Below are 21,329 nucleotides of genomic sequence, written 5' to 3'. Positions count from 1 at the left end.
AAATTAAAACTGTTATCTGTCAAAGGATTTTAAAAATGTTATCATCTCTATCTTATCTATTTGTCTGGTAAGAATCTAAATAATCATGTACATATGATTAGGAATTATGATGTTAGGCTTTAGAAGCAAATAGTAATAAAAAAGGAACTGTCTGTTTGTCAATTTTCCTGGCGGGAAGAAAATTAAAAACTAAGTACTTTTGAAAAATATCTTTTACTGTTCGTTCATACAATTAAATATCATTAACATAACATTTTGTAACGTGTTTCAATTGTACTTGTATAAAATTCTTTTTTCGCTATAACCTTGATAAGTAAAATACAATTTATAAATTTATATAACACTTAAAATTAATAAAAACACTAAACATATGCTTAAGGACTAACATATTAAATAATGGTATCAATCTACAAAAACATGTTACTGTAACATTATTATTAGAATAAATATGGAAACAAGTTTTTCTAGGCTAATCACCGAAACTACTGGACCGACTTTCGTGACATATTGCACAGATATGCAACTTTTTCCAATTAAAAATAGGTAAAGACTAAATATTTTATTTCGATAGAATATATAATTAAAAATTATATATTTTTAAAGAGATCTAAAAAGGCTTACAAGCTACTCTTTCAATAAGAGAAGAATCATTCTCTATAACATAATCTATATATATAAATGAATATTTGTTTGTATGTCCTTTATAGAATCGTAAACTATGCATTTGATCATGTCACGATCTTCAGCAAAGTGTTGTTCATGAACCCACAAACGTTTCTGAGTTGGTACGACAAAAAAATATAAAGCGCAGCAACGCGTGCAGTGTACAGCTAGTTAAATATAATAATATAAGATCTAAAGCTTCAATCAGCACAATAAATCAATGGGATAATACTGGCCGTACAGTATGTATATGCGTCACAGTATTAGTTTTTTGCATGGCGCTTAAGACCTTATTCACGAAACCGTGATCATCGTTGATGGAACAAATCGCAACTACCTACCTTCCTACGATTATAAATTGCATAAGACATTACAATATTTTTTATTTTATTATGGATTAGTGGAATCACATTACAGCATACTTGATTACACTTATTTTTGATTTTATTTTGATTTTAAATTCATTGTAAGCCGTCTTATTGTGAACCGGCATAAAACTTTTCTTTTATTTGAAGTCTTTAATTATCATATAATACACATTTTTTTTTGTCCCCCATTTAGGGATAATTATTAAGGCTGGCAATAACTTTTGCTGATATACTGGATTTGTAAGTTAACAATGTTCAAATATAACGGTGACACAAAGAAATATTTGAAGTAAAAATGTTCAGTAGACTCAAATGAACCTAAATGTTAATTTGCATTAAATTTTCTTAGAATCGTTGTTATTTGATACTCGATGAACCAATAAAGAAACAAACACATAAATGAACAGAGTGCCTAGTGCGAGTTTTGTTTATTCTGTCTCGCAATAACGTGCGTAAATTTTAACTTCATTTTGTATGGAAAATTCGGCATTTCAACCTAGTTCTCGCGTTTGCCGCTAGATGACTCTGTATCGATTGTATCGTATACTATTCTTTATCGCTTAGGCTGCAGTGTGTAAATTCCCGTGCAAAATAATCTTCACGTATAAACACGTTTCTCTCATGTTTCTGTGAATAAAACTCGCACTAGGCACTCACTCAGGAGAGAATGAAACAGTACATTACACAGTATTTTATATTCTCGGGAAAAGAAATGGCATCGTAGGCTAATAGTCTAGTAGTCTCGTAGGCAACTTAACAGAAGTTTCACTTCTGACGTGTGTGAATTGCACACACGCACATACACTTTTTTTATTGTAGCAATTTATAAAAAACGAAGGCTGTCACTCTTCAAAATTAACAAGCGTCGTGTTATCGACATAAATGGTATCAGTTTTTTTTATTTCCGACGGGGGTAAGCAGAAGGGTGGGGGGTGTGACCAGAAGCCGTTTTCCGTGCAAACTATAGACGATTCACCGACTATATCGTAGCCGTGCTCACAGGAGTATATGATGAGGTCTCCGACTGGGTACTTGCCGTCTCTTGAAGACGCCGAGGTTAGCAAACGGCCTTTTTCTGGTATCAGCGGGTCGGGGCAGTAGATAGCTGTAAGGAAATGTAGTAGATGTCACGTTATTTCATTTTTATGTTTTTGTTTTACGTGAATGTGTGGAATGTATAATTAAAAATAGAGAGAGAGAATACAGAATGAAGAAAAGAGAATTTAAATTTGAACGAGACTAAGGAAATTATCAATAGCAGGCAGATAATAAATAACAAATAAGTGTGCCATTTAGGGTTGTATCAACAATTGTTCACGCTGTACGCTGTGTTACGAGGCCCGAGCCTTCTATTACAATTTGAGTATTATCTTATTTACTACTAGCTTTTACTCGCGGCTCGCGGCGCTCGCATTGAATTTTTTAAAATAAAAAGTATCCTATGTTACTTCTAGTACCTCCAAGAATATGTGTACAAAGTTTCATGATGATCGGTTGAGTGGTTTTCGCGTGAAAGCGTAATAAACAAACTTACATTCATATTTATAATATTCGCAGGGAAGTAGGGACGACAAAATAACGCTACATATATTTGTGTCCGTCTTAGCTTGCGTATGCGTACCATATTTCTGTGTATGGGTGTGCGTATCTCTGTAAGCATATTTGTTTTTCTTTACTATACATCTATATATATATAAAAAATTCGTGTCACAATGTATGTTTCAGATAAACTCCGAAACTACTGAACCAATTTTTATCAAATTTTGTAAGCATCTGTAATTTAGTCCAACTTGGGGGATAGGGTAGTTTTTATCTAAATTGGACCCGGTAGGTGGCGCTGCTATCGGTACGTAAGCAATCGAATTTGGTAGCTGTTTTCCAGGCTGGACAACGTCTGCCGGGCCCGCTAATATATTATAAAATTTTATCTTACATAACTATTATTTATTTAAAGTAATTAAACAATTTTTTAAAAGAGAACTTCATGTATAAACTAACAAATTTAAAAATCAATACTTTTTGAAAATAAATGTTTAAAGTCAGTCTCGAATAAATTATTAAGGAGTGAACACGTGTTTTATTCGTCAATATATACAAACCGTTCTGCTATACGAAATTGAACCTTAAACCATAGAACACTCGGTAAGTAATTCCGCTTTCAATTATTTTTTTATAGTCAGCTTACTCAGTTTTGCGTGTGCGTGTGCGAGTGTGTGTACGTGTATGTGTGTATGTTATCTTACATAACTATCATTTATTTAAAATAATTAAACAATTTTTTAAAGGAGAACTTCATGTATAAACTTACAAATTTAAAAATCAATACTTTTTGACTAACTCGGTAAGTAATTCCGTTTTTAATAATTTTTTCATAGTCAGCTTACTCAATTTTGTGTGTGCGTGTGTGTACGGGTATGTGTGTATGTGTGTGTGAGCGTGTGTACTGACGCGTGCAGTCGCCGGACAATTTTTTCATAGTCAGCTTACTCAGTTTTGCGTGTGCGTGTGTGTGTATGTGTGTGTGTGTGAGTGTGAGCGTGTGTACTGACGCGTGCAGTCGCCGGACAATTTTTTCATAGTCAGCTTACTCAGTTTTGCGTGTGCGTGTGTGTGTGTGTGTGTGTGTGTGTGTATGTGTGTGTGTGTGTGTATGTGTGTGTGTATGTGTGTGTGAGCGCGTGTACTGACGCGTGCAGTGCGGCACGTCGCCGGACCAGCGGCCGCCGCGCTCGCACTCGAGCCCGGGCGCGCCCACGAGCCGGTAGCCCCAGGCGCACGCGAACACGGCGCGCCCGCCCAGCGCCGCGCTGTACTCCTGCACGCTCAGGTGCGCGCCGCCCGCCCGCAGCACCGGGCACAGCGTCTCCGCGCACGTCGGCGGCCCGGACGACCAGCGGCCTGCGCACGAGGTAGGTTTCAACTGAGGTAGGGCACAGCATCAATTTCCCGCTCAAAATATTTTCGATTTATATTTATATATTTATATATGTATTATTTATAAGACAGTATGTTTATCGAAAAAAAAAAAATGTAGCTATATACCAGTCGGCTGTTACCTATAACACAAGCATTAAGTTGCTTACTTTAGGAATAGATGACCGTGTGTGTATTGTGTAAAAAAAATAAAAAAATAAATAAATAAATAAATAAATAAATAAAAATAAAAAAAAATAAAAATTAAAAAATAGCTCACCATTTATTAAACGATAACATAGTGTCAATCAAGTAGAAGTTCAGCACAATATACTCTAAGAGTCAACTATCAAAACCATCCATCTCACCGTCCCCCATACAAGTTACAACAGCTGATCCGTTGAGGTGATAGCCGGGCTGGCAGCTGAAGTGCACCGCGTTCCCTAGCCGCGTGCCTTGCGCGTACTGGTGCACATGTGGTGACGTCACGTTGATGGGGGGGCACACTATGTCTGGAAGAGGACGTTCTGTACACGACCAATTCGACTGGGTGGAGATATTTTTATATCACATAAATTGTATTTTTATTTATTTATTTTATTTATTCTTAATGTACACCGAAATACAGACAGATATAAAAAAGATACAATACAAGATGTACAAAGGCGATCTTATCGCTAAATAGCGATTTTTTCCAGTTAACCTTTGGGTACTGGACACGATACAGTAGCAGCGGTTAAAAGTGTGCACAAATTAAGGAGGAAAAATCAATTATAAATAGACAAAAACTACGATATGATAGACTTACATAATAATTAAAAAAGAAAAAAAAAACATATAAATAAGTAAATATTTTAGTATATAACATATAATACACATATAGACACATACATACATATATATATATATATACATTGAGACATACATATATTTACAGTACTTTTTTTCCGTAAATGAATATATTATTACGACAGTTAGTAGGACTCACTAACAACTCTAACGGCGACGGTGTTAGTGTGGCCCGCGGGCGACGCGCACGTGTAGCTGTCGCTGTGACGCGCAGAAACGCGGCTCAGGACCAGCCGGTAGTGGTCCGCGTCGCCCGTGTGGCTCGCCCACGCTGCAGGTCAACTTGACTGGTCATTTGGGTACCGTATTATATAATTATATATATGCTAGCTGACCCCACAAACGTTGTTTTGCTAAATATGTTATTAGCCCCCTTAACCCCCCCCCCCCCCATAACTTCGAGGTATGTAAAATAGATGTTGTTCGATTCTCAGACCTACTCAATATGCACACAAAATTTCATGAGAATCGGTCAAGCCGTTTCGGAGGAGTTTAACTACAAAACTTATATTTACAAAGAAAGTTGGCAAGGGCAAACTCATCTCTAGAAGAGATCTCTACCAGTCTACCCATTGTGGTGAGAATGGCTGTTATCGCGAGGCACAGAAGTGCAAGAGTGATTAATAATAATGATTATAAAATCTATAAACTTATTCAGAATTAATAATATAAAATACATGTATACTTGACTACATACACACTTACATGAACATGTACATACATACATACATAAATACATACATTGAGAGTATATGCATTATGAGAAGTTCTGTATAGATCTAGTTATTATTCTATTATCTAGTTATTATTAGTCTGTTACAACTGACTTAAGGGTTGGTTGTGATTTGAAACTCGATGAAACGATTGTGTGTCATGATAAAGCAAGAAATACATAAATGTATAGGAGAGAAATGAGATATAATAGAATGTGAACCTTTTAGAAGTTTCACTTCTGTCGCGAGTGAATTGTACATACATACATCTTTTTTTACTTTATACATATATTTTTTTTTATTTAACCATCAATCAGCCTTATTGATGTAGAAAGAAAATATAATGAAAAATTCAATAATGCGTCATTTAGGCAACCATGCTTTATATTTCATACATTTGACTTCTATAAAGTCCCCTAACACGTGTAGTTTAAATAGTATAACGGCTTACTAAACATGGCCCTCGACTTGCAATGCTACTAGATGAGTACTATTTGTTTAAATATATTCACCAGCGTGGTGACTGTGCATCTGTGTCCAGCTCCAATCAGGTTTGCCCAGGGACTGGGGCCAGAGACAGTCCAGCCACACCGTGCTACCAGGGTACACGTATAACTCCCCATTCTGTTCCACTATGGCTGATCCGGTCACCGCAATGTACTGGATCGTTGGAGGCGCACCACCTGGGGAACATTTAATGATAGGGTTATTTTGGAATGTTTTAAAGAAATGTCAATGATTTACAAGGAAGATTAAGGTTTACTATTTCGACGGGTGCAAAGTAAAAAAGTTAACTACAATTTTGAGATTTGTTTTATTGCAGTAACTAACTAATAATTGTGTTTGCTCGCAAACAAAAAAAAAACCGACTTCAATTACATCGACGAATAATACAATGTGGATCAACGAAAAAATAGTCAAGTAACTACGCGTTATCAAAGATTACTCAAAAAGTAGTAATCAGATCTCAATAAAATTTATATGTGACCACATGACAAACATCAGCTATCGATCAAATTAAAAATTATTAAGATCGGTACACCCAGTAAAAAGTTATTGCGGATTTTCAAGAGTTTCCCTCGATTTCTCTGGGATCCCATCATCAGATCCTGGTTTCCTTATCATGGTACTAAACTTGGGATATCTCCTTTCCAACAAAAAAAGAATTATCAAAATCGGTACATCCAGTAGAAGTTATGCGGTATAATACAACGTAGGTCGACGAAAAAAGCGACAAGTAAAAACGCATTATTAGATATAACTCGAAAAGTAGTTGTTAGATCTCAAATAAATTTAAATGGGACCAATTGACACACACCCCCTTTCCATTAAAAAAAAATTGTCGAAATCGGTCCACACGGTCAAAATTTCTGATGTAACATACATAAAAAAAATACAGTCGAATTGAGAACCTCTTCCTTTTTTGGAAGTCGGTTAAAAAATTTAATGAAAATCGGTTTTGAAGACAAAATTAATATATTAACGCATCATTGGAACAATCATTGGAACTTAATTTTGTTAATGTAGGTAATTAATTTTTTTTTTTGTCAAGTGACTTCAGTACCTACCTGTGTAGTTAGTGATAACAGACGTTGGGACGCACTGTGGCAATTTAGAAGACCAGTCCCCATTCTCACACCTCAGCACGTTGTCACCGGTGAGTTTGTACAGGCCAAAGTGTTTGCATCTCGCTACTATCACCGACCCATGTGGGAAGTATGTGTCTATCTGAAATCATCAAATATATAAAATTCTCGTGTCGCGGTGTTTGTAGTTAAACCCCTCCGAAACGGCTTGACCGATTCTCATGAAATTTCGTGTGCATATTGAGTAGGTCTGAGAATTGAACAACATCTATTTTTCATACCCCTAAGTTATAAGGAGGGAGGGGAATGTTAAGAGGGTTAATAAAATATAATGAAATTTTGTGTGCGTATCGGGTAGGTCTGAGAATCGGCCAACATCTATTTTTCATTCCCCTAAGTTATAGGGGGGGGGGGGGGCGATTGAGAAGGTTATTAAATATATGGCACAACAACGTTTGCGGGGTCAGCTAGTATAAATATATTTTCTTACATGTCTTTGTCATTCGGATACAAAACTTTTATAGATTGAAAACTGTTACAATAATACAATTGCGTCCTCTTTTTAACCGACTTCCAAAAAAGGAGGAGGTTCTCAATTCGACTGTATTTTTTTTTTTTTTTTTTTATGTATGTTACATCAGAACTTTCGACCGTGTGGTCCGATTTCGACAAATTTTGTTTTAATCGAAAGGTGGTGTGTGCCAATTGGTCCCATTTAAATTTATTTGCGATCTAACAACTACTTTTCGAGTTATATCTAATAATGCGTTTTTACTTGACGCTTTTTTCGTCGACCTACGTTGTATTATACCGCATAACTTTCTACTGGATGTACCGATTTCGATAATTCTTTTTTTGTTGGAAAGGGGATATCCCTAGTTTGGTACCGTGATAAGGAAACCAGGATCTGATGATGGGATCCTAGAGAAATCGAGGGAAACTCTCGAAAATCCGTAATAACTTTTTACTGGGTGTATAATCGAAAGCTGGTGTTTATCATGTGGTCACATGTAAATTTTATCGAGATCTGATAACTACTTTTTGAGTAATCTTGGATAACGCGTAGTTGGTTGACTATTTTTTCGTCGATCTACGTTGTATTATTTGTCGATGTAATTGAAGTCGGTTTCTTTTTCGTTTGCGAGCAAACACAATTATTGTGCAAAATATATTAAAGTGAAGTGAAGTGAAGAATATTATCTAGAGTCTTAGATTCTAGACAGATATTTATTTTTGCAATAATCTTTGTTCTTTTCTACTTTATTAAAAAATAAACACACTTGATATCTCACTATAAAACTCCTCTCTTTGTGAGATTCGATGAATTTTTATGAAGCCCCCCCCCACTTTCGGAGCCTCACGTGATTAATGGACGATCCTAAAGCAATTTTTATAGAATGGACCCAATTTAAAAGCCTCCCAGAACCAAACCATAGCTAAGCTGCTGCTGTGTTAGTATAGGGCCTGTTACATCAGTTGTGAATAACGCTATTTGACGGATGACGGTATCCGAGAGTTGAAAGTTTATTTTTTACCATCGAATTCTACTATATTTATGAGATATTTTTATTCGCATATATTAATCTTAAATTGCAGTTTATTACTGGCCTTTTCTATTTCCCGCTGTCAAAGTTTATTTATATCGTCATCCGTCAAATAGCGTCATCCACAACTGCCGAAACTGACGCTTATATTTATATCATGATTAAAATCACCATTAGTTAGTCGATTTTAATAATTAGCGAAGTGATAAAAATGACCAACCATTCAATTTGTCACCGGACGCTTTCCTTCTGAAATTTTAAAATATATATCATTTAGAATTCTATAACAAATAATGTTCGAAATGATAGACCAGTTCATTTTAGCTTTTTATACATTTGTTAAGTAGTTTTCAATTTAAAACATCAACTTACAAGTATGGAGTCGTTTTTAAATGACACAGCTAGTAGGGGATTCTGATTGCGGTACAGGCACTCTCTGAACACCGGTTGGAATCTGCCATCTGGAATTTATTCACCTATTACTGAAATAATTAGTTCCTTGCCTCTCCTGTTACTAACCTATATATTTTATTATATGTATACGAATTATTCGTCGACATGTATGTGAATTTTTTTATAATATAACTACGTCGGCAAATAAGACCGACCTCAAGTCTCCCAAGGAGCTCTGGTCCCTTTACTCACCAACAAGAACACTGCTTGATAACAGTATTATTTAGCTGTGATCTTCTGGTCGAGGTCGAGGTATTAACCCCAGTCGGGCTGCTCCAGATTTTGATCAACAATTTTCTGCTGAAACTTTCAACCTGCACCAAATTGGACAGTTTCATTTTTATTCATACTGCTTTAAAGCAGATTTGTGTTCCTGTGGGGAGTAAGGTGACCATATCTCCTAGGGAAATTGGGGGTAGAGTCGGCAACACACTTGCGATGCTTCTGGTGTTACAGGCGTATATAAGCTACGGTAATCGCTTGATATCAGGTGAGCAGTACACGTGTTTGCTGATGTAGTTGTTCAAAAATAAATAAATAAAGCAGGAAAAAAAAACACTAAAAACGACGAATTTAAAATTTTCCGGCGAAGCTAGTATTAAATAAAAATAGAAAATTAAAAATGATATACATTATACTTACTCGGTGTTTGTGAACACAGAGGTCCCACCCAATTTCCATCGATACACTTAATTTTGCAAATAAGGTGTTCATTGGTCGGTCCAATGATGCCAGGGAACTTCACCTACGCCAAACACAAATTTTATAATGTATGATTAAAATAAATGCAGATGTAAGACAACAATTATAATCCATTTTCTTACTAGGGACTAACTGTAAACTTTATTATGAAGCCCCCAATATCTCGGTGATGTTGTCAAGGGATTCTGGAACTAAAAGGGCCATGAGCCGTGGCTGCATCCAGCTACAAACACCACAAGCAGAGCATACATACTAGGGATATATTGTATTGTATTGTTGTGGGCTCGGTTTTCCGCATTTAGACACAAAGGTGGTCCGTTATGCGTGAAAAGAGCTCCTTCCAGAAGCTCAGAAGCCTCCTGGGGCGTTCACAGGCTTCTCGGAGCGTCCTTATTTCCTTAAGGATGGTAGCCCGGTGTGCGGCCACTCCCTCGCATTCCAGGATTACGTGGGTGGCTGTTTCTTCAGCAGCCAGACAGCCCCTGCAAAGAGGGCTGTCTGTTGCATCCATGATGAATAGGTGGTGATTAAGTGCCATGTGGCCGGTAATCGTGCCAACAACTATTCTGATGTCCAGACGGTTAAGACTGAGCAGTCGGCACGCTAGGTGCGGTGATACTTCCGTGAGTATCAATTTGGACTGGCTACAGCCGGTTTGTTTTGCCCAAAGGGCATTGTGATTTGCACGTGTACGTTGCCTTACCCACGAGCGCAGTTGGCCAAATGGTAGCAACAGTAGGATGGTTGGGCCGGCAACCTTTGTATTGGACCCCTGTCTTGCAAGCTCGTCGGCAGCATCGTTTTCGTGCGATCCACTATGTCCTTTTATCCACTGGAGGATTACCTCATTATGTGAGGCCAATACTTCCAGGGTTTGGTGACATTCGTATATAAGACTACAGTTGGTCGAATTGCTCCCTAGTGCTTTGAGTACAGCCATGCTGTCTGACAGGATAAGGATGTTGTAATGCCTTTTGTCAGGACGGCGGTGGCTGCATGGGTTATCGCAACACACTCACATTGGAAGATGGAGCTGTGTTGGCCCAGCGTTAGTGATAAATTGATATTAAAGTCTTGTGAGTACACTCAGGCACTGGTACCAGACCCCATTTTGGAGCCATCCATACTAGGGATATAAATAATGTAGAAAATAAATGATGAAGTTATGGAATGGGTGGCCTACAAAAAAGGTTACCCAAAAAATTTAGGGGAATGGAAAAATTTAGTAGCCCGGGGCTCTGAAACTTAAAACAAGCCACTTGTTGCAGGCTATATGGTTGCGGTTGACTTCACCGAAATATTGAATGTTTCATTCATTTCAGGAAGGCCCTTAGAATTATGCATTCATAGTAAATGTGAAAGTTTAAAAGCTTATGAGTATATTCCAAGAAAAAAACATATTTCTTTGTAAAGAATATGTTCATCTCCATATTTTGTAAGTTACCTCAGATATTTTAGCAAAGTCTGAACGAAATCTACCGATATCGAGATTATCATCAACGGTTGTTACGTCTGGCAGGGAGCACTTGAAATCATCTGGAAATATAAAAATAAAATAATTAAGTGTCTAGAAAAATAGTTGAGCAATAAAAACTATTTACTACAATCTAACAATAAAATATACTACGGAATTTCTTGAGTAAGAGGATTTACTTCTTAATTTATATTATACATTGGGAAGAAAATAATTTTGAAAGATGAAAGGTAAGTAATAAGTGTCTGTGTAATGAATATTTTTAATAGCATATCATATTAAGCAATTATTTTAAGGACAAAAATGAGACGGAACGTTCATTTTTATATACAGCTAGCAAAGGGCACATGATTCTATGGAATCACGGTTCAAGCTCAAGAATAGCGTAGTGTCGCACAGAATAACTATATCAATTCAGAATATCCTGCAATCAAGTGCCGACCCGACAATCGGTCGCAGGTAGAATGGAGTTAACAATTCAACATATAAAGCTAGTTATTTTACATGCAGTGTCACACTGTTCACACTATTATAATACCAACTCATTCTATTTTTTTACGAAATTATTTGCATACACAAATCGCAACGCGTTAATCATAATTTAACTTTTGTTCGGTTTAGTTATATACATTTAATCTTACCTCCGAAAAAGGTGTGGTTCTTTTTGTAACAGAAGACGTCCGTGACTAGAAAAAGAAATAGCAAATATCCCCTCATTTTTTTAGTTTTATCTTATAACAGCACATATAATAAAATATGAATCAAAATTGTTAAAATTGTTTAAAAAAAATCATAACGTTTCTTGAACACTTAAACGATTTTTTCTTATAATATAAATTATAATATTACATAAAGAACGAAATATTAAATACAATATTCTAAGAAAAAGTAATACTATAAGCGGTTTGAATGTGTAAAACTGTTTGAAATTGAATTTTGATTGACAATGCAGCGATTGCAATGTTTATATTTAGAATGTTGGTGTTACTAACAAGAAAATTTAGTCATAATGTTACCATATTGACTAAAAAACTTCTAAAAATATTTAAAATCATATTGTACATTTTATTTTTAAATAGACAACTGCATAGCTACTACCTTATTTGACGAAAATCATAAACGATACTGTTGTATGGGTAATATTCTGATGAAAAAGAAAAGTAAGCTCTAGGTAGAGTAGGTACGCTTGCCACCATCAAGTTCGCGCCATACAACCCGGTTTTCCGCAATCTTCATCCAACCTACACCGGCAAACTTACGTAGCTGGGAATAGTGGGGCTGCCGGGAACTGAGGGCCGAAACTTCTGCCACGAACTCATAACGGTTTTGCCTATAGTCATCACGTTGGACAGGCGGTTTGGTGACCACAGGGCTGGCTTTGTCGCACCAAAGACGCTGCTGCAGGTCTTCGGTCTGTTTATTTAAAAAGCCAGCTGTAGTTCTACAGTAGTAGTGGAACTTTGTTATCCCTTAGTCGCCTCTTACGACATCCACGGGAAGAGAGGCCATGGCTAAATTCTAGAATGCCGTAGGCATACAGCAATTTATATTATTTTTTTTTTCCTCATAAGTTTTTAATTATATAAACCATAATTTTTATAGTTTTACAGCCCTACTACATCATTAATAAGGTATCTGTTGAAGTTTATGCGTTTTCTTTCAAGTTTACAACATCCCTATAGAAAAAAATATCATAAACCTCATAAAAATGCGGACCGAATTCATTTGAATGAAAATTAATTTTATGGGGTTTATGTCATTTTTTTCCATAGGGATTATTATATTCATAACATGAGGCCCGACTAGAAAGTACGTCAATTTCACACAAAACAAATAATGCTGCTCTTGAGTACAGTGACGTAGCGAGCTTAACTCGCGTCCGGGCACAATACCTTTTTAGCGCCCCCCTCCCCATTCGAAAACCCTATAATATGTTCAGCAATTTTTTTGTTTTAGGGACCATTTGACGCCACTTTATGAGTAGCGCGCAGGGCATAATGCCCCCCCCCCCCCCCCTCACTACGCCACTGCTTGAGTCGTATTGTTTCTTTAACAATTAAGGTAGCAAGAGCTTCTGCGGATACGCAATACCTAACTGACGACAATGTGGGTAGAGTCGGCAACACACTTGCAATACTTCTAGCTCTTCAAATACTTTTACTTATTATTTCCTTTACAATTTTTTAACCCACCAAACTACGTGACAGTTTATCGGCGGAATTAACGCTTGTCAACATATAATAACATAAGAACATAATCATACATGATCCACACAAACAAATCATGTCTAAAATTCTTCAAAAATGGGATATTTACCATGTTTTTTATTTTCATTTTGCGGTGCTCGATATTTCGACATCAGCTACGAATGACTTGTTTACGAAACTGAAGTTGGCGGGTATAGATCTTGACGCCATTAGCAGTGTTCATACCGGACTACCTACTATCTCGTATTATGCTGAATACAATAATTTACGTAGTTCATATCATGCAAACCCTTGAAAAATGATATAAAAAATTCGCGAAACAATACGGTGAGTTGCGTCTGTAGAAGACGGGATCGAGTGTCGACTGTACGTAAAGTAACGGACAATGGTAGGGGTGAAAGTGACAATGGTAGTGGTGACCAGTGTTTACGCAGTAAACGTACGAGAAAGGAGGTGGTCCGGTATGGATGCTGCTAATGCTGTTAAAATTTGTCAATCTAGATTGAGATATTGTCGATTGCATAAAGATTTTTTCAAAAGATTAAATTTAGAAGAACTCAGAACTCTTCACCCCATTGGCATCGTTAGATATAGATAATAATATTCACAACTCAATTCATACATTTGCATATAGTTCTACTTATAAGTTGCACTTTTATAAAAAAAAATTGATTGATTCAAAAAATCAGATTTAGCGCCCTTTTATATCCAGCGCCCTGAGCGGTCGCTCCACTCGCCCTACCCTAACGCCAGCACTGAGCAAAAGTATATTTTTCCCCTCTTAAAGATGCTTTCAAAATTATATTTGTAATAATAGCAGGGAATATCTTATTCAGAGGATGGCGGAAATAGACTCAGACTCCAAATCCCTGCTCCAGCTGCTTAAGCAGTACAAATCCTGCTGCGCCATTTCTCAATAAATCATATTTTCTCTTGGATGTAGGCTGTTATGAAGAAATTACTTTCCTTATTAGATAATATCCAACCTGTCGTATTTTGATCTTAAACAATATTTTTGTTTAAACAAAACCACAAATTAAACCGTTTTTGAAACATTACACAACACGAAAGCATTCATATACGCATTCAATTTACTCGAGAAGTGATCGGTGACGCTGACGAGCCCCATTTCACATCTAGACTGTCGACTCCTGTGTAGGGCGTCGATCTAGCGTAGGTACTATTTGTAGAATAAAAACATTCATTACAAGAAAAAATGCTTTTATTTAGGACTTTTGAACATATGCCAAGCATTATTGCGTTACAGAATATTATTGTAATACAATTATAATAAGCCTCGGGCGACATTTGACATTCCAATTTTTAAAAATACTTCACTTTCAAAGTAGCAAGCAAATACAAATACATTACATACAAGTATATTAAAGGTATATTAAACTTGTATACATACTGTACATACATCAATTGACAATTTATATAATCATTATTTATATAATGAAGTATCGTATATAGGTAATGAAGTATCGTATTTCAATCAACAATTTTATTAGTAATTGAAAGTCATAAGAGTAATGTATAAAAGCTAAGCTAAAAATAATCTACAATTAATAAATAAGAACTTTTGATTGGAGAGCGGTGCATTGACTTTACATATCAAGGCGTTGGGCACGAGGATTTTTATTTTTGACACCGCAACAGCTCCATTTGTGACAGTTTTTATTTAAAAAATTGATACAATAATATTAATCGGAAGTAAAGGTTGCTAAAATTTTTACATTAAGTTAAATAACAAACTAATAAATACTCGATGATTTTTTTTCCACTCGATTCTCTTGTTCATCATTTTGTATAGAATTAGAAAAATTTACAGGAAGTTATTTTAGCTATAAGATTATAGTTAGGGGTGCAGTTTTGTAAATAATCGTTTTGCAATGACAATCCTATGGTTGTCTAATATATTGATAATGTATGGTTTAGTTGAATGTTTTATACTAAAAATTCAATCTCGTAATAATGATGTTCGTACAAGTAGAAATACCATCGGAAATATTTAAAAAACAGAATTGGGTACGAAGTAGCGTCACTGGGTAACGAGTCTTAATTATGAATACTATGTAAGCCACTATGTAAGTTACTATGCAACGTCCGATGAAACATTTTGGCAATAATATATATATATAAATAAGGGGACTTGAAGGTAGATGACCCTCATTAGTTACACCACATACAATTCCAGTAATTCACTTGAACAAACCCTCTTTAACATTAAAGAAAAAAAAAACCAGTAATTCATGTGAATTTTAAAGTAACTATAACTATCATCTACATAATAGGTAGGTATAAAGAAATAATCATAAGATGGTGGCAGTAACACAATATATTTTCATTAAACTGATAAACCATCAGTCTCATGATGTAGGATATAAAAATATAACTAGTAGCAGTTGTAAAATCTCTATTTTGTAACAAATGTCAGCATGGCACTAAAATAAGCATAAGTAATACGAGATTACAATGAATAGGAAACTTGTTTGAACCGCAACTTATTTTAACATCTAGTAAAATGCATTAATAATTTATAGACACATTCCTACAAAACATAAACTCGTAAATACACGCGAAGTCACAAAAAGGCACTAGTACACTATTGCTAAGCTAATTACTTATTTATTTACTGATAACAATTAAGATGACACGAGTGAAGATTGTCGAAAGAGGTTATCGCTGGCGACATTGACTGATAAAATGTTTTCTTGTTACTACGACACCAAGTCACCTTGGTTTAGCTCGAAATTGGCCTTAAGCTGTCGGTGGGATCATCTGTGATTACCACTTTCTTAGATTAGTGAACATTCGTTACGAAATTTATGATAAAATTAATAATTGTTCTACGTTCTACTCTTAATCTAGTAATAATAATTATACTCGAGAATGGCTTTAAGAAAGTTTAAAATTTAATGTAATTTATCTTATCTTTTATTTCTGCAGAACTTGCTTTTTCCTGTATCGATTTCATATCCGAAATTTGTTACAGAACATTACGTTCGTATAAATATATCTTTGTCATAAGAAACATTACAAAATCAGTCTACGCACGTTTCATCTAAAAATTATACAACAGTATACCTACAGATTTTTTATAACATAAGAAAATTCTGTCGAAAAGTGATCGATCTATTTTGAGTAACATTGTAAATTTGTGTCAAAGCATTGATTTAATTCTTCTGAAACTAAGACTCATATGGTCGTATTTGTCCTAGGGCCAAAAGTGCCATTTCCCGAACATACGTATAAAACGAATGTGAATAAAAGATCAGCCGAAATACGCTCTGGACATACTCTATTATAAAAGAAAAAAAAATCGATAATTTTATTGATCTTTTATCACATCCCTAATACATACATACGCTGTTTGCCGTTTTTCCCTTAATTTCATCATCATCATCAACATTTCAGCCTATCGCAGTCCACTGTTGGACATAGGCCTCCACAAGTTCGCACCCAAAGAGGTGTGAACCCATGTGTGTTGCCCATAGTCACCACGCTGGGCAGGCGGGTTGGTGACCGTAGGGCTGGCTTTGTCGCACCGAAGACACTGCTGCCCGTCTTCGGCCTGTGTATTTCTAAGCCAGCAGTTGGATGGTTATCCCGCCATCGGTCGGCTTTTTAAGTTCCAAGGTGGTAATGGAATTGTGTTATCCCTTAGTCGCCTCTTACGACACCCACGGGTAGAGAGGGTGTGGCTATATTCTTCATTGCCATAACTACACAGCCGACACACCCCAATAATATAGGGCGGCAAATTAAAATAGGCCCGGGCGCTGAATTTCCAAAAAAATCCGCCACTGCTAAGACTTAATAATTATAATTTTTAGAATATTTATTACAATTTTTGGACGCAATTCAAATCTGACAGTTAACTTTTGCGATAACTATTATCATGAAATATTTAGAATTGCTCGCTAGAACTGGTTGTATTTCGTGTTTTTTTTTTTTTTATGACTTTGTTTACACACACGATATATAGACACAATACACTAGAATACGAATATTATACTTATAACTAAGAAAAAAAAATTACGTAGGCAAAGCATGTGTACACAAGCACTTAGTATAACTATATAGTAAATATATTTATAAGAATCTTAATTAAATGCTTATTCAAGTTTTGTTTACAGTATAAAACTTAAAAAGAAAAACTTTAAAAGTAAATCTAACAATATAAGTGCCTTTGTTTATAACATTATTAATAATAAATAATTAACTTGTTATTCCTGTATATAATTCAATTGAAGGAAAGCTAAGTTATTTAGCACTTGTAGTTTAGTTTAGGCACATTACGGAAATAATAATAAATAATATTGTATATCTAATCAGTCTTACATTTAGGCACCCTCGAATCACAACAGTTATAGCGCATAAAAGTATTATTTCATATTGAACGATGTAATGTGCATACATTTGTAAAAAGGCTTATTTTGGAGTAATTAATCCTACATTTACAGTTAACATACATAAAATAACAGAGAAGTGCATCCTGCGTCTGAACACAATATTCTAATGAAATATTCATGTTATTAAATCGATTAAACAACATTTATTAAACATAATATATTCGAGTATAAATATTGTTCCTTTTGAAAATACTTAAGATTCAATAAACTTTTAAAAGAACCTTGAAATTGATGCAAAAGATCCAGTACAAAAATAGTAAATGTGACCAATAAGAGTTAAGAGCTTCTTATACTTTAATACAATGCTGTCTTTAAGGATAATTATTGTTTACAATATGATCACATTTATCTGTCACAGACTTTAACAATTTAATAAATTTGAATTTTCCATGAAATATGCTCACACAAACAAGGTTTCACTTTAAACTGCATTCATAAATTTAGTTTTAAATGGGCAACAAGCTGATACAGAGAATATTAAATAAACAAATATATGCCAGACCAAGCACTGATGCCGTTCAATGTCATTCGGAGAACTTTCCTTGAATAATGGACAAGGCTGGCAATTGTTGTTTTATTACGAGATACGATAAATTTTAATGTCAGCAGATGTTTGTGTCCAGGGATGACGTCAGGATATATTATGCAATCAGATCATTCTTGTGAAATATTTTATGAGATTTAAGTTATATATACACTTATATTATTATTATTTTTTTACTATTTCCAACCATACACCAACAATTCGAAATAATGATTGAATTATTATTGTGGCATATAAAGTAGATTATGATTATTGATAATTATTTCTCAATATATCGTGTTTTTTTTAGTGCTTGTGTTGCAAGCTATGAGTATTTTGGCTAGTAAGACAATATAAAATATATGTTGTAATTAAAAAAAAGTTGCATTACTTATATGCTATTATGTAAACATGAGATCAAAGATGATAAATCCTGCAAGAAAGCAGATATAGATGTTACATAGTCTAGCAAGAAGACTATACAACTATGCTCAAACACAGCATGAAGTATGTCATAGTCTGTTGATTACATTATTATTTGTCAAAAATTTAAATTATATGCATTAAAAAAAATATATCAAAAACATCCAAATGTCACTGGAATGTTATATTTTATAAAATGTTATTATCGTCGGTCATCTGTTATAACTATTTTTTTTATAAACATACATAGAATTAATAGAAATATTACACCCAGACTCAGGTGGGAATCGAACCCGCAACCTGCAGAACAGCAAGCAGGGTAACTACAAACTGCACCAATAGGCTAGTCTCCTGTAGCTATTAATCTGATCTGACATTTTAAATTGTTGAAAATATTTTTATAGCCTTTTTTTAATTTACTTACAATTTTGTATAGAGGTATTTTTAATTACCCAAAAACCAATGGAATACGGAGGCATGGATATATGATTACCATATTTAATGTGGTTTGGCTGCATATCAGGAAATGATGTCTCGTAATAAAGGGGCCATCCATTCAAGAGTACTGTCTTAGTTCTTCTGTTGTTAGATGGAGCATTTATAATATACTCGTCTATATTCAAATTGGCACCGTGTAAAGCTGTACCATTTAGAAGGAACCTCGCTTTATCCATTTGTAAGTTGATGGCGTAAACTGTTATGGCTGTTGTGTCGTTTGTATACTTTCTATTAGTGCAGTGAGCATATATCCTTTGAAAGCGGGAGCACTTACAGTTCACGCGTAGGACTTTATTACCAACAAGCCTCTTGTACAGAACGCTCACCCACCAGTCCGGTAACGGTTCAAGCTTCTCGTCGATAAGACTGTAATTCCCTCCGAAGAAACTTTGTCTTATGACAGTAGTTATATTATATTTAGCAGACAAACCCAATTTGTCTAGCCAGAGTGGAGTACCAGCGTACGAATTTGAAAGTCCAGGTGCTCCACCCCCGTAAGAACTGCTCGTCTCACTCAGCCACATGGGGATGTTATGGTATTTCTTGGTGTGATTTTGCATTGTTTCAATTTGTTTCTTCAGTAAGTCAAATGTATCTGGATTCCAAAAGTCTTCCAACGTTGCAGTTCGGCTGTTTAAATAATACTGATGCCAGGCTCTAGCGTTTATAAAGTGAGAGCCGTTACCTAGGAATTCTATCATGTACTGAAGACAATTTGGTTGGTGTTCTTGTGGTCTAGTGGTATCCGGACCCACTAACAAAGATTTTTTGTATCCATGATGGTTTAGAAGCTTTCTAAGCTTTTTGAAATCATGAGCCAGAGTCTGAGGGCTAATAGTTACATTAAAAACGTGACGGAATGAGTTAGGTTCATTACCAAGTTGCCAGTCCACATCAAAATTCTTCTGCTTTGAATATTCTAAAATTTCTATAGCGTTTTGAGGCTTCCATTCGTGATCGTCGCGGATTAATACGTTGAGAGAAAAAAGTAACTTAATGTTAGTGGCTAAACAAAATTCATTTATTTCTGTCCACTTCTTGCCGCTCAAAATGAAAAATGGAAGAAATTTATGCTTACAAAATGTTTGAATTGCAGTACAAGTTGATTCTGCGCCAGGTGCCGATGGACAGTGATCACACGACGCCGAAGGGATGTCTTCAACACTGAAAATCAACCGATCGGACATTGTGCCGCCGAGGCGCAGTCTCGCTGGAGACAGAGCTGCGGCTAGCTCTCTGAACCGCGTCTTAGTAAAATCAATAGAATCATAGTTCTGTACTTCGGATGTATCGATGCCAATACTTAAAAAATCATCAGGTATAACAGGATGAAAGTCTTGGTGCTCGTCGACTGTAATGTAACACTTTTCCCCGATATTATATTTTACGAACAACCCTAGTAGGGCCATATTACTGCTAAAAATTAGGGCACATGTGAAAACTAACCGCTTGTTCGACAACATTTTATAATAGACATAAGCTTATGTTGTTCCTGAGGCACTCGTAGCGTAAACTCTATATTATCACTTTACTAAAATTCCTAGAAAGAGTAACCTACTGTCGTATTATATAGTTACTTGCAACTTAAAGAGTTTATTGATAGAGAAAGTGCAGCTTTTAGCCGAACAATATCAGTTCCTCCATCTCCTAAGACCCAACTAAAGAATATGTATGTACGTAGTTCCGTACACCGGCTGATTGACAGACTAACTGAGACTAACAAAAATGTAACTTGCATGTATGTGTATACTCTGTCAAACATAAGTCTGACATTAATGGGTGCGTTCCACTACACTCTGTAACGTTTCACCTAAGGCCCGTGGTCGTCGCGAGCGATCGCTCGACGTCATAGAAGACATCACTTTTGCGAACACATCGCAACCACATCACCTAAAAAATATTAGTGGGTCTAAGTAGGCTTTCACCAAAACGTGGCGGGAATTCTAAAAACCAACTGTCGATATTAAATTATAGATAAACGCCTCACACTCAACGGCC

The 21,329-nt window shown here is 35.5% G+C and overlaps 2 protein-coding genes and 1 long non-coding RNA gene across 3 annotated transcripts; 1 reads left to right on the top strand and 2 right to left on the bottom strand.

The window, feature by feature from the left end:
• Positions 1–1,711: 1,711 nt before the first annotated feature.
• On the bottom strand, positions 1,712–12,238 carry LOC123668660 (locomotion-related protein Hikaru genki). Its single transcript, XM_045602370.1, has 10 exons — positions 11,907–12,238; positions 11,236–11,327; positions 9,732–9,834; positions 9,009–9,097; positions 7,075–7,234; positions 6,019–6,189; positions 4,933–5,064; positions 4,313–4,456; positions 3,720–3,929; positions 1,712–2,136 (listed from the first exon to the last, which is right to left on the bottom strand). Exons 1-10 carry the CDS (start codon positions 11,980–11,982, stop codon positions 1,874–1,876), a joined length of 1,440 nt encoding a protein of 479 aa, XP_045458326.1. The 5' UTR covers positions 11,983–12,238; the 3' UTR covers positions 1,712–1,873.
• Positions 12,239–14,171: 1,933 nt separating this feature from the next.
• On the top strand, positions 14,172–14,459 carry LOC123668592. Its single transcript, XR_006745596.1, has 2 exons — positions 14,172–14,237; positions 14,309–14,459. It is a non-coding gene; the product is annotated as an uncharacterized LOC123668592 (long non-coding RNA).
• A 4,719-nt stretch (positions 14,460–19,178) lies between these two features.
• Positions 19,179–20,794, bottom strand: LOC123669060 (heparanase-like). Its single transcript, XM_045602722.1, has one exon. The coding sequence runs from the start codon at positions 20,792–20,794 to the stop codon at positions 19,250–19,252; it is 1,545 nt and encodes a 514-aa protein (XP_045458678.1). The 3' UTR covers positions 19,179–19,249.
• Between the last annotated feature and the right edge of the window lie 535 nt (positions 20,795–21,329).

Source organism: Melitaea cinxia, chromosome Z (assembly GCF_905220565.1).
Source record: "Melitaea cinxia chromosome Z, ilMelCinx1.1, whole genome shotgun sequence".
In the NCBI taxonomy this organism is placed as follows: domain Eukaryota; kingdom Metazoa; phylum Arthropoda; class Insecta; order Lepidoptera; family Nymphalidae; genus Melitaea; species Melitaea cinxia.
Note: the sequence above shows the minus strand (reverse complement) of the source record. Positions and strands in the feature narration are given on the sequence as shown.